The sequence below is a fragment of the Aspergillus aculeatus genome, assembly GCF_001890905.1.
Source record: "Aspergillus aculeatus ATCC 16872 unplaced genomic scaffold ASPACscaffold_16, whole genome shotgun sequence".
In the NCBI taxonomy this organism is placed as follows: Eukaryota; Fungi; Ascomycota; class Eurotiomycetes; order Eurotiales; family Aspergillaceae; genus Aspergillus; species Aspergillus aculeatus.
Window position 1 is genome coordinate 736,537 of NW_017962991.1, and position 11,604 is coordinate 748,140.

Here is an 11,604-nt window from a genome sequence, read left to right on the forward strand (position 1 = left end):
GTGCCTCCAGCTCTGCTGTGCCTTCATTCTCCGTCGCTCCCTCGTCTAGCAGACTCGCCGCCCCTGGCGTTCCCACGAGTGCTCCTACCTCATCTAGCAGCACCTCTGGAACCTCAAGCTCGGGCTCCAGCTCGGGATCCGGCTCCAGCTCCGGCTCTGGCTCATCGTCTGCCACTACTCCTGCCGCCGCCCTCTTCACTGGTGGTGCTAGCAAGATGTCCCTTGGTGCGTCCGGCATCGTTGGCGCTCTCGCCATGATCTTGCTTGTTTAGAGCCACTGAACTTAATTGTTTTGAAATTGTTTTTGTTGCAATATATCCCATGGAAGCTCTCTTCCCTTCATCGTGGATTCATGTATTATAACTTCGTCCACTTGTTGATGCCGGCGTGTTGATGGCTGTTGGTTCAACACTGCTGGCTTCAACCTTGTTACTTGTCAAATCTAGATAGATTAAATAGTTGAATCAAGTGAGTCCGAAAGGCTGTTCAGAATAGTTTAGAAGTGCTAGTGTAGACAATGAGGTTTCACAGAAACGCAACATAGAACCAAGGCAAACCATCAATTCAGCCGAAGCACGGGAGTATTAGCCGTCCTATCAGCAATTTGTAAGGGAAATGAAAAATCCAACCTGTTTCACCAGCAGTCCGATTCCGCATAACCACAATGCCATTTCGAAGGGAGTATCGACCGAGTGCAGCCTCGACACGAGAGCCAGGGGCCAATGCAGTGCTTGTCCACACCGTATACCTGACTCTCCTCTCCCCAACCATGCCGAACCGAGAAGGCGCTGTCCAAAACAATAGCCACTGTAACCAGTCCAGTCGACGACCCAGCCTCCACATCCCTCGGTGATTCTCTCGGTGCGAAGACAGTCCCCCCATCCGGCTTCAAGTGCCGTGAAACCGACCTTTCCAGTCCGTAACCCCATGACCGCGCCGCCGTCACCCCCTTGCGGTAAACCAATATGACAGCTCCAACTGACAACCTCTTCTCCACCGGCTGGGTGCTCAAACTCCAATAAAGTATGATAATACGATGTTAATTGTGCAGAGCAGAGGTTGGAGGACGAGGACAGGCTATGCTGGATGTGGATTTGGTTCATATGCAATTTTCGGGTGGGGTTGCGTGGTCGTGGAGTGCTTGTTCTACGATGGTGGGTGCCATGGCGACGAGTAGCAGGTTATGTGGTTGGTGCGTGCGTGGCGGAGGAAAGGTCGCGATACCGATAACCGATCGTGACCGCTGCGGCGGCACTGAGGTGTTTAGTCTACTTGAAGGGGATTACGTTGCAAGGTGGTGGTTATGCAAGGGGCGGAAAGTGTATGGGTTGGAGGTCTGGGGGTTTGAGCCGAGTTGGGGTTGAGTACCTTTTGCTTTGTTGCGTTGCGGGTCTCGGGATGGTTTGAAGGTGGTAGGAAGTCCATTGAGGCTGCGCTGCTGCTGCTGCTGCTGCTGCTGCTGTTGTAACACCCCAGACTCAGTAAGGAGGTTTCCTGGGATTGAAGGCAACTTCGTGTTCGCCGGAGACTCCGGATATTGTGTTGGAATTGTGTTTTGGTGGTGGAAGAGGGAGGCATAAGTGGTGGAAACAGAGTTTCTAATTTAGTTTATTGGACCTGTCAAAAAACCCTAACCCACGACGTAGCGCCCTGTCAAGTTGTCAACCTAACGCCGACCTTCCTTCATACCTGTACCATCACCATCACCATCTATCTATCTATCTATCAACTTCCCTACCCAGATAAGTCATGTACCGATAGGACCTAAATACGCACAGACACCACCCTATTCACAGTTGAAACACCGAACACTGCCTTTGCCTCTCGAGCCAACCCCCTATCCCCACACATACCCAAACCATCACCTACCGTAGAGGATAAGATTACTGCCTTGGCTTGATAACAGCCTCAATCACCGACTCCATCCCGGGATTCGTATTCCAAATCCCTGTCACCTCCAGCCCGGCCTTCCCCAACAGATCCCGCCACTGGCGCTCCGAGCGCTCCACGCCCGCCCCGATGCTCATCATCTGGATGTCGAGGGAGGCCTGGAGCAGCGGCACGTCCGTGTCGGGCAGGACCATGTCAACGATGAGCACCCGCGAGTGCGCGGGGTCCATGGCGGCGACGGTGTTCTGCAGGATGCGGAGGCAGGTGGCGTCGGGCCAGTCGTGGAAGATGGCGCGGAAGTAGTAGGTTCGTGCGGCTGGTGCCACCGTTAGCATACTGATCGGTGACCGCGGTGCTCACCGAGTTGACGTTGGGGCATAAGGTTGAGGATGTCGCAAGGGGTGAATCCATACACCACCACATCCCACAATCCACCCCACCCCACAAGAAAAGCCCCACAGAGAGAGAGAGAGAGAGGGGACGTACCTTTAACGACCTGCTCCTCCAAGAAACTACACCCCATCGCCTCAATCCCCCTCCCGACATCCCATTTCACCACCTTTGGTAAATCCTGCAGCACCCGCCGCCCGGGGAGGTCAGCGTACCGGGCCTGGAACGCGAGCAAATCGTGCCCTTGGTTCCCGCCTACGTCCACAATCAACACCGCCTCGGGGTCGTCTTCGTGGAGTGGCGGCAATGAAGGATCGGTCAGTCGCGCCACCGGATAGATCTCGAACCACTCGGGCTTCCCCGCGCGCCGACTCGCCATGTACGAGTTGAACCGCTGCTGGCGGGGTTGGTGGGCGGCCAGCCACTCGAACTGGCTGGCGCCGACGGCCCATTTCATGGGCGCGTGGGCGTATTCCTTGGGGGTGGTGTAGGCGTGCGTGGCGAAGTAGGTGGGGAGGGTGGAGAGGGTTGGTAGTGTTAGGTCGTAGCTTTGGGAGGGTGTTAATATCGTTTCGGGTTGAGAGGTACAGTAGATGTGAAGGTGGCTTGGGGAGATATTGCTGCTGCTGCTGTGCTGATGCATAGGTAAAGGGTAAACGTACATGCATGGCACCCCGTCCCGACCAATGGGCGCGATCAGCGCGGCGGTCTTCTCGTTCGCGGCGTAGTGCTCCGCCGCCGGGGTCGTGCATAGCCCTAATGAGGCCATTACGCGCATGAGTCGGACTGTCAGACGATTAAGCATCAGTAAGGGATCTTGGATTATTGTCTGGAACATTGGGGTTTGGGTTTGGGGTCAAGTACCGATCAAAGCCCGCTCTGCGCCGGTCTTCTCGGCCAGCGCGGTCGCGGACAGGCCTGCTGGGCGGTGGTCCATGAGCAGTGGGAATAGGTTCATGTCCATCACGGTGCGAAGGGCGGCGTTCTGCGGGGGCTTTTTTTTGTTTTGGTGGCTGTTAGTCACAAACGGGGATTGTTGCTGCCAGGTGTCAAGCGTTCTCACCTGGTAGATCAACCGCAGCAGCGTCTCGGTCGGGCTCTCAATGGCGAGGCGCAGTTGGTCCACCAGTCCCAGAAGCTGGAAGTGAGATTTGGCCGTCCGGTCGGGGCTCTCTTCCTGCAGCACGGCCTGTTTGATTTGCTCGAGGAGTGGGAGGAAAGATTCTGGTGCGGTGGGCGTGGGAGCTTCGTTGCTGCTGCTGCGGCCGCTGTTGCTGCTGTCACCGAGGAAAATCGGGGCCATGTTGCCTGACCGATACTAGCAAAAGCAAAGACAAGCAGGTGGAGGTGAGGGCGTATGCTTCATGCACAGGCAGGATGGCAAGGACAGTATTGCAGTTCGACAAGGTCTATAGAATGTCTAGAGCGCGTCTAGGGCAGAAGTATACGCAGGCAGGAAAAAAAAAATAAAGTCTGAGCAGTTGGGTTCGTTTTTCCAGCGGTGGAAGAAATCACGGTGATTGTGAACAGCGGTGTGAATCATCGGGCATGGTCTCTAGGGCTTTTATATCGATGGACCCTGCACTGGGGGGTAAATCCTTGGATGCGGCTTTGATGCGTGCAGCTATCCGTGCAAGACTGATGCGTAGGGGTACTCTATCAGTATAGGGTATAGGGTTTCCAATAATTTGCTGATGACAGGGCTAGACCCCGCGAGGGGGTAGGGGGGCCAAGGGCTCGGAGATTTAATTTAGTTTTGGGGGTTGTTTTTTTTTTTTTTTTTCTCGCTGGGGATTTTTCTTTTGATGATTACGGAGAGATGGAGACGAAACGGGAGAGCAGGCGGATTACGTGGGACGGTGTTACACGTTTGATGCACTTCCGGCAGGAGGTGAAGCTGCAAGACAGGGATTATCTCTGTAGGGGCTCAATGGGTGCACGTTGAAACTGGTTTTCTGTCTGAATATCTCGGAGCTAAATTGGCACATTGGGTTCAATGGTGGTGTTCACGATGATGTAGTATACTCCGTACATTCAATCTATTCTGCAAGCTGAGGTATACCTGCACGCCGGCAGAGTGAGATTACATCAATGGGGCGAACAACCAGCCAGACACAGCTGACTGAGAAAGGATCCGACCGTGATACATTCCCATCGGGCGTTATCAATGCCAATCCCTCCTTCGGAGAGAAGCTTCCAATCGTCTTCCTTCCCGGGGTCTCCAGCGCCACACAGCGCCACAGCGTCCAGACGGTGTCCGTCATTCTGCACCGGGATAGTATCACATTCGCACGATCGGAATCCTGACATCTACGCTGCACAAATGATCTACAGAGCGGGCAAGTCGTCATCCTCGCCCATCTCAGCCAGAGGTGTCTCTCGTCACCCCGTCTCATCGCACACAGATAGCATCATCTGGGAAGTCACGTAGATGAACTTCCCCCCTTCTCTCACGCGGAGAGAATGCATGCACGAGTCGAGTTTCCACCATTCACACGAGGTCATCCACGGACCCCGTCTGATCATGCGAGATACGACCCAAGTTCATCCCGGGATCCTGGATAGGAGTGTCTGTTGGTAGTCGGTTTAGCCGCCGCGATGGATCCCTTCCTTCGTATGGAGCCCGTCTCCATATCCATGGATCAACCTCCGCAAGCAGCGAATGGGCTGTATCAGCTGAGTGGAGGGGGAGACGCTCATAGCGTCGCGATCGCAGTCGCTTGGAAAGTCAATCGGATGGAATCGAGTCAAGTCAAGTCGAATGAGCGACCGAGCGACCGAGCTGCGAGCAACCACCAGATTGAGAGATCGTCAACACCTCCATGATTCGTTCTCAGCACGTTCCCCTCGATTCAGGATTTCTGCAAGGCAGTACTCCGGTAATACGTTCTCCTGAACATGTGCTCACTTGATGATCTTGGTGATAGACGATCAACCGAGGCAGGCGATAAACCCGGATAGATGCTGCCGAATCATGGGTTTCTCTTTTCTTTTCTTTTCTTTTCCGGCCTCATCACCAGCCTCGATTTGTGGCTTGGGTTGATTCTCGAAAAGCCGACGGAAGGGTTTACATTAGGACCTTTTTTTCTTTTTCACAGTAGCCCAGAAATGAACAAAGGACAGTCAAAGAAGTCCCAGACATGGACTTCCGGTCAGATGATCGAGATGCCGAAGCCGGGATGGACCACCACCCTGGGCTGTGGGACCAAAGGAATGCAGACAGGACTGAAGAATTTTTTTTTCCTCTTTGCTTTTCTGTTACACAGGGATAATCAGTGGAGGGAAAATGGAGGGGGGACTGACGACACGAGATCATCCAATTGCAAGAGAGTGATTGGGCGAATGCATAGCTCATGCAGCGAAAGACGCAATATTGCTGCTTGTTGCTTTTTCTGGGCGTGGCGGTTCGAATTTACCCCTTCCCTGCCCCATCCAATCAGGTTGCGTCCAGACGGCCTGAAAAAGAGGATCAAACAAGCAGCAGAAGATTCGGTGAGGCCTGGACGTCTGGAAGGAAAAGAAAGCAAACCGTTGAGAGGAGTGATGAGTATCAAACATGACAAGGCGATGTTGATCGAATAGGCCAGTGGAAAAGGGCGGGTTGGGCCCATTGTTTGAGGACAGTAATGGCGGGAAGGGAACGGGAAGAAGGCTTTCCCCGAGCCTTTCCGGAAGATCTCAGGGCTCGATGGGTCCTAGTATACTAGAGGGGAGTTGCTGAGAGCGAATCAGATTGCAAGGCTCTATTTACCTCCTTCGAGTTGTCTTTAGTCCGGAGTATCCTGTGGATAGATCATCGATCACTTGTACGGTACCGACTACAGAGTAAATCACTAGTCGCCGTGTCTCCACCCGTACTCAGCTCCTCTACTTGGGCGGAGAATCTACGGATAGAATTGACCCATTGAGCCATCTCCGGGACGGATTCTTGATAAAGCAGAGAGTCCAAGTTTGGATCGAGGTGATCTGTCACTTTGCGATACTGTGACTGACAAAATGGAGTCAAAGTACAACGCGGGACCGTACAAAGTGAGGCGGAGAATTTGTCATTCCTCCAGCTCGCCAAAAGTACCCTGCAACAGAAAAGGACTTAGTCACTACCCACCCCCCAGACACTCAGATAGGCGCCTTTGCTGCAGAATTACCTATCTGCACGCGCAGTTCGTGCCTTTCGCTAACTTGCGTGAACTATTTTCTTCTCTCCCCCTCTCCCCCCTGCCCAAGTCCGGTAGTGTCGCCGAAAAACCGTGGACCTCTTCCAGTCAAATGGAGTTTCTTCAGCTCGGTCGGTAAACTCTTCGCCACACGGCCACTCCGTCCGTCAGCTCCACCGAACCAGTGGACCCTAAAAAATCATTTGTGGTCTGAATTTCTATTCAAGGAAAAACCCAAAGCCAAATAGGAAGCTTGTGTACAAGGTTGAATTCAGTTACGGAGACACCAGTCATCATTCATTCTGGTTGCTGTATGGGTTTCCCGCGACAGTGGGCCTGTGTCTCCCCTCACATCCCGCTGCCTGCCACCGCACCGCGATTCATCTTCCATTGGCAGACATCCTGCATTTCCCCCCCTCTTCTGCCCCCTTGGGCTGAACCATATTTCCCCACTGTGTTGAGACATGTTGTAGACGGAGAAAGTGATAATACTTTGTAGTAAGCATCATCATTTTAGGCACCAAAACGTAAAAACCAGATTGATCGTCGATCGACCCGCGGGACTTTTTGGATGGCTGATGGGGAGGGGGGGAAACCAGGTTCCTGGAGCCGACAACCCGGGTGACTGGAGCATCATCCTGGTCACATCCTGGGCGCATCCTGGCCATTTCCCTCTTTCTAGACGCTGGTTGACGAGGGTCGAGGAAGAAAAAGGTGGACGGCATCATGCAGTACCACGCAACTCCTTCATCATCACTGGGGATCGCCTGGCAACCCGCTCGTGCAGTCGACACTGCAGTGTGACCGTCCATCCATCACCCTGAATAATTGGATACCTGCCCTGACCGACGGGAACTGCTTGCTAGCAGACTGGGTAAATAGGGTCATTACGCGACTCGTCCCGATCGTGCTTAATGGGTCTGGGCCCGATCTGGGCCCGTGCGATGGGTTAAAGTTAGGGCTTGAGCTTCTCTTCTGCGCCGTCACTGCGGAGTACGAGTAGTCACTCTCCACTACTCTCCCCTCTTCTCCTCGTCATCTCCCCCCGACCCACGTCATGGTCACCAGAGCAAGGGTAAAAAATAGAAAAAAAAAAAGGACAAAATACGAAAAAGAAAATCCTTCCCACAGCCAGTCCTGATTCAGACCGCATACCAATTTCACCGCTTCGGATCTATGATGCCACGGGATTATAGGGGTCGGTTTCATAGCCGGCTTGCCACTGGTATAGTTACCGCTACTAACCTGAAGGATGTGTGAATTCCCAAACCGGGATATCGAAGTGGCTCCGTCGAGTGGCAGTACGGAGACGGGGTTCCATGTCTCTTACACATCGCATCTACCGTCCTCAGGTTTAAAAGACTCATGTCGCGCCCGGTGATACCTCTTCGAAATCATTCTGACCCACTACATCACCTTGATCCTTCACCATGGGTATCCTTCATCATGAAGGGACCTCCCACGAGAGGCTCAAGCCCTCTTCGCCAGAACAGTTGATTGCTCGCTTCGGTCGTCTCCATCTGCTGGATGACTTGATCCGTCTACGGGCAGCTGACCCCATCCAGCATCCTATTCTTGCCTACCCCAAACCCTCCCAAAACGATACGGTGGAGTACGAGTACTTCTCCGGGTTGGACCTGGATTGCATGGTTGATCAAGCCGTGTGCACGCTGATGGACTATGGCTTCAAGCCAGTAAGTAACCAACTCTCTCTGGTAGAGCACCGCTGACCGAATAACAGCCCCGCCAGAATGGAGCCATCGTGGCGCTATTCACGCTCTCCGACCTGAACATGGTCGTCACATTCTTCGCCCTGAGCCGACTAGGCTACACTGTGATGATGCTGTCCCCGCGTCTATCGGCATCCGCCTGCGTGGCCCTGCTCGACATGGTCGGCTGTGACACCATCCTGTACGGCCAGACCCCCAACATCCGCACCACGATGGGGGAGATCCTGCGTCTGAAGCTGGTGGCGTGTCGCCCCATCGTGCAACGACCCTCGCTGGACGAGGATGTCGAGGAACCGGCCATGCTGGTGCTCCGCCGCAGCCGCAGCCCGGAGACGCAAATCCACAAGATCGCCCTGATCCTGCATTCCTCCGGCTCAACCGGCAACCCCAAACCCCTGTACCTCAGCCACAAGGCCCTGATGACGCATCCCATGCGTGGCCCGGGCTACACCTCCTTCAACTCCCTTCCGTGGTTCCATCTTCACGGGCTCTCCACCGCACTCCAGGCCATGTACATGCGCCGCACCGCGTACATGTGGGACGCCTCACTTCCGCTGACAGCCAGCACGGCGGTCGCTGCCCTGGAGGCTGCCCGTCCGGAGTCCGTGCAGGGCGTGCCGTACCTCCTGCAGCTCCTGGTCGACAGTCCGCGGGGGTTGCAGGTCCTGCGCCGCTGCGACTCGGTCACATACGGAGGCGCCCCCTGTCCGGATGAGTTGGGCGATCGGTTGGTCGCGGAGGGGGTGAAGTTTGGCGGGTCTTTCGGATTGTGAGTTTTCTGTTTCGACAGGGATTTGTTTGCGGTTGCTGATAATCAATGATGCACAGAACGGAAGCTGGACTAGTGGCCGAGTCGATCTCCCGCCCCGCCGACGATCCCTACTGGAACTACATGAAGTTCTTTGACAACATCCGCCCCTTCATCTGGATGAAGCCCATCGGCGATGAGCTGTACGAAGTCGTCTACCTCCAGGGCCATCCCGCCCTGACAGCCTCGAACTCCGATGATCCGCCTGGTTCGTATCACTCGCGCGACGTCTTCACGCCCCACCCTACCATCCCCGATCGGTGGAAGTACGTCTCGCGCATCGACGATCGGATCACGCTGGTAAACGGCGAGAAGGTCCTCCCCCTTCCGATCGAGGGCCGCGTCAAGCAGAACCCCCTGGTCGACGAGGCGGTGGTGGTGGGCGTGAGCCAGTCGGTGCCGGGCTTGCTTGTCTTCCGGTCGGACGGCTCGCACCGATACTCGGACGCAGAGTTTCTGGACCTCGTTTGGCCCACGGTGGAAGACGCCAACGCGCACGCGGAGCAGTTCTCGCAGATCTCCCGGGACATGGTCGTGGTGCTGGCCGCCGACCGCGTCGTGCCCCGCACAGACAAGGGGTCGATGATCCGCGCCCAGGTGTATTCACGATACGCAGAGGTGATTGAGGGGATGTACAACCGCATGGAGCAGGACGCGCACGGCACCCTGCAGCTGGACCTGCAGGCCACGGAGGAGCATCTGCTGCGCCTCTGCCGCGAGGAGCTGGCCATGCCCCGCCTCGACCTCGAGACGGACTTCTTTGCCGAGGGCATGGACAGCCTCAAGGCCATCCATCTGCGCCGGCTGATCCTGCGCGACTTCCGCCTCGCGAGCAGCCGGAGCATCAGCCACAACATCGTGTTCGAGACCGGCAGCATCGCCCGTCTGGCGGAGTGCATTTCCGCTGCGCAGAGCGGGCACTCCGATGAGGGGGTAGTAGCAGACGAAGACGAGCTGGCCATGATGCCGGCGCTGATTGAGAAATATTCGTCGGGGTTCCCGGTGCACACCCCTCGTCCGGAGGAGGTGTCCAACACCCGAAGCGTTGTAAGTACCCAGCCCCGCAGCATTATCCCCAGTGCGCTGCGATAGCGCTAACATGTGCGAAACCAGCTTCTCACCGGTCCAACGGGCTCGATCGGCGCGCACACGCTCTACAAACTCGTCAACGACGACACCGTGTCGCGCATCTACTGCCTGACGCGGCGCAGCGACGCGAAAGCCTCGATCCTCGCCTCCCTCTCCCAAAAAACACCTAACCCTCCCAGCCTTCCGCACGCAGAAGATCGTAGCCCTAACCAGCGCCCTCGACCAGGCGCACCTCGGCCTCGACCCGCACGTCTACAACGAAATGCTCCGCTCCGTCTCGCTAATCATCCACACCGCATGGCCCGTCAACTTCAACCTCCCGCTCAGCGCCTTCGAGCCTCACCTCCGCGGCCTGCACAACCTCCTCCGCTTTTCCCTCAGCGTCGCCCTCCCCTCCCCCGCCGTCCTCTTGTACTGCAGCTCCATCTCCACGGCTCTGGGCTCCCCGCAACCCCTCGTCCCGGAATCCCCCATCGCCGATCTATCCGATGCCCTGGAGATGGGCTACGGCCGCTCGAAGCTAATCGGTGAGCGGATGGTCAGCGCGGCGCGGCGCACCGCGTCCGCGCGGGCGTTCACGCTCCGCATCGGCCAGGTCTCCGGCCACTCGAAGCGCGGGCTGTGGAACGACGATGAGGCCCTGCCGCTGCTGCTCCGCTCCGCGCTGACGCTGGGCTGTCTGCCCCGGTTGGACGGGGTGCAGTGCGCATGGCTGCCGGTCGATAAGCTCGTGGCCGCTGTGTTGGAGATCGCGCGCGCCGTGTGCTCGCATACGCCGCCGGCGTCGCGGCGAGGGTCTTTCTCCTCGGAGACGGACTCCGATGCGGGCAGTGTGGATAGCTGGACGGAGGATGATGATTCCGTGTATAACCTGACGAATCCGCATCGGTTTGACTGGGGGGTGTTGTTGCAGGGGTTGAAGAAGTGCGGGTTCGATGGGTTTCGGACGGTGGGGTTTGCGGAGTGGTTGGAAAGGTTGCGGGAGAGTGAGGCGCGCGGGGAGGAGGGGGTGAACCCTGCGGTCAAGTTGGTGGGGCATTATGAGGCGATGTATGCAGACGCCAGAAAAGAGCCTGGGTTCTGTACGGATCGGGCGGAGAGGGATAGTGTTACGTTGCGGAATGGGAGGTTGAGGATCGTCGAGGATGGGATTCTGGGGCGCTATGTTAGGGATTGGATGGGGAGGTGGCCCAGACCTTAGGTATTGAGGAGGGATAGAGTGAGGGCTTGGGCTTGGTTCTTCGATGTTTATATTTTGTTTGCACTGTACAGATTTGGGCGGATTGGTTTTTTTCTGTCCGAGATAGAGAGATACCATGATGAATATTATTGATTAGTTTATTCAATCAAAATAGATTGTCATTTTAGCTCTTTCTCAGCATTGTACAATTGTATTGATCGAAACACTGAAGATTAGACAGACAATGCACAGCTAACCTCTTTGTATATAAAGATATCCGGCTACCGCAACCGGAGTAAATCCGATCCGAGGCGCTCCTCCGCTCCCGCTACCGATGATCTCACTCGACCTTCCTTCCCGTCA

The 11,604-nt window shown here is 55.9% G+C and overlaps 3 protein-coding genes across 3 annotated transcripts; 1 reads left to right on the forward strand and 2 right to left on the reverse strand.

Moving 5' to 3' along the window:
- Nucleotides 1–1,579: 1,579 nt before the first annotated feature.
- On the reverse strand, nt 1,580–3,805 carry ASPACDRAFT_1890997 (uncharacterized protein). The gene is made up of 4 exons (XM_020198601.1): nt 3,344–3,805; nt 3,145–3,274; nt 2,377–3,066; nt 1,580–2,206 (listed from the first exon to the last, which is right to left on the reverse strand). The coding sequence occupies exons 1-4, from the start codon at nt 3,581–3,583 to the stop codon at nt 1,884–1,886; spliced, it is 1,383 nt and encodes a 460-aa protein (XP_020052959.1). The 5' UTR covers nt 3,584–3,805; the 3' UTR covers nt 1,580–1,883.
- Nucleotides 3,806–5,513: 1,708 nt separating this feature from the next.
- On the reverse strand, nt 5,514–5,925 carry ASPACDRAFT_125366 (uncharacterized protein). Its single transcript, XM_020196810.1, has one exon. The coding sequence runs from the start codon at nt 5,889–5,891 to the stop codon at nt 5,553–5,555; it is 339 nt and encodes a 112-aa protein (XP_020052960.1). The 5' UTR covers nt 5,892–5,925; the 3' UTR covers nt 5,514–5,552.
- Nucleotides 5,926–7,864: 1,939 nt separating this feature from the next.
- On the forward strand, nt 7,865–11,378 carry ASPACDRAFT_1882893 (uncharacterized protein; the record flags this gene model as incomplete). Its single annotated transcript, XM_020198302.1, has 5 exons — nt 7,865–8,128; nt 8,176–8,933; nt 8,993–10,019; nt 10,086–10,151; nt 10,255–11,378. 5 exons carry the CDS (start codon nt 7,865–7,867, stop codon nt 11,260–11,262), a joined length of 3,123 nt encoding a protein of 1,040 aa, XP_020052961.1. The 3' UTR covers nt 11,263–11,378.
- Between the last annotated feature and the right edge of the window lie 226 nt (nt 11,379–11,604).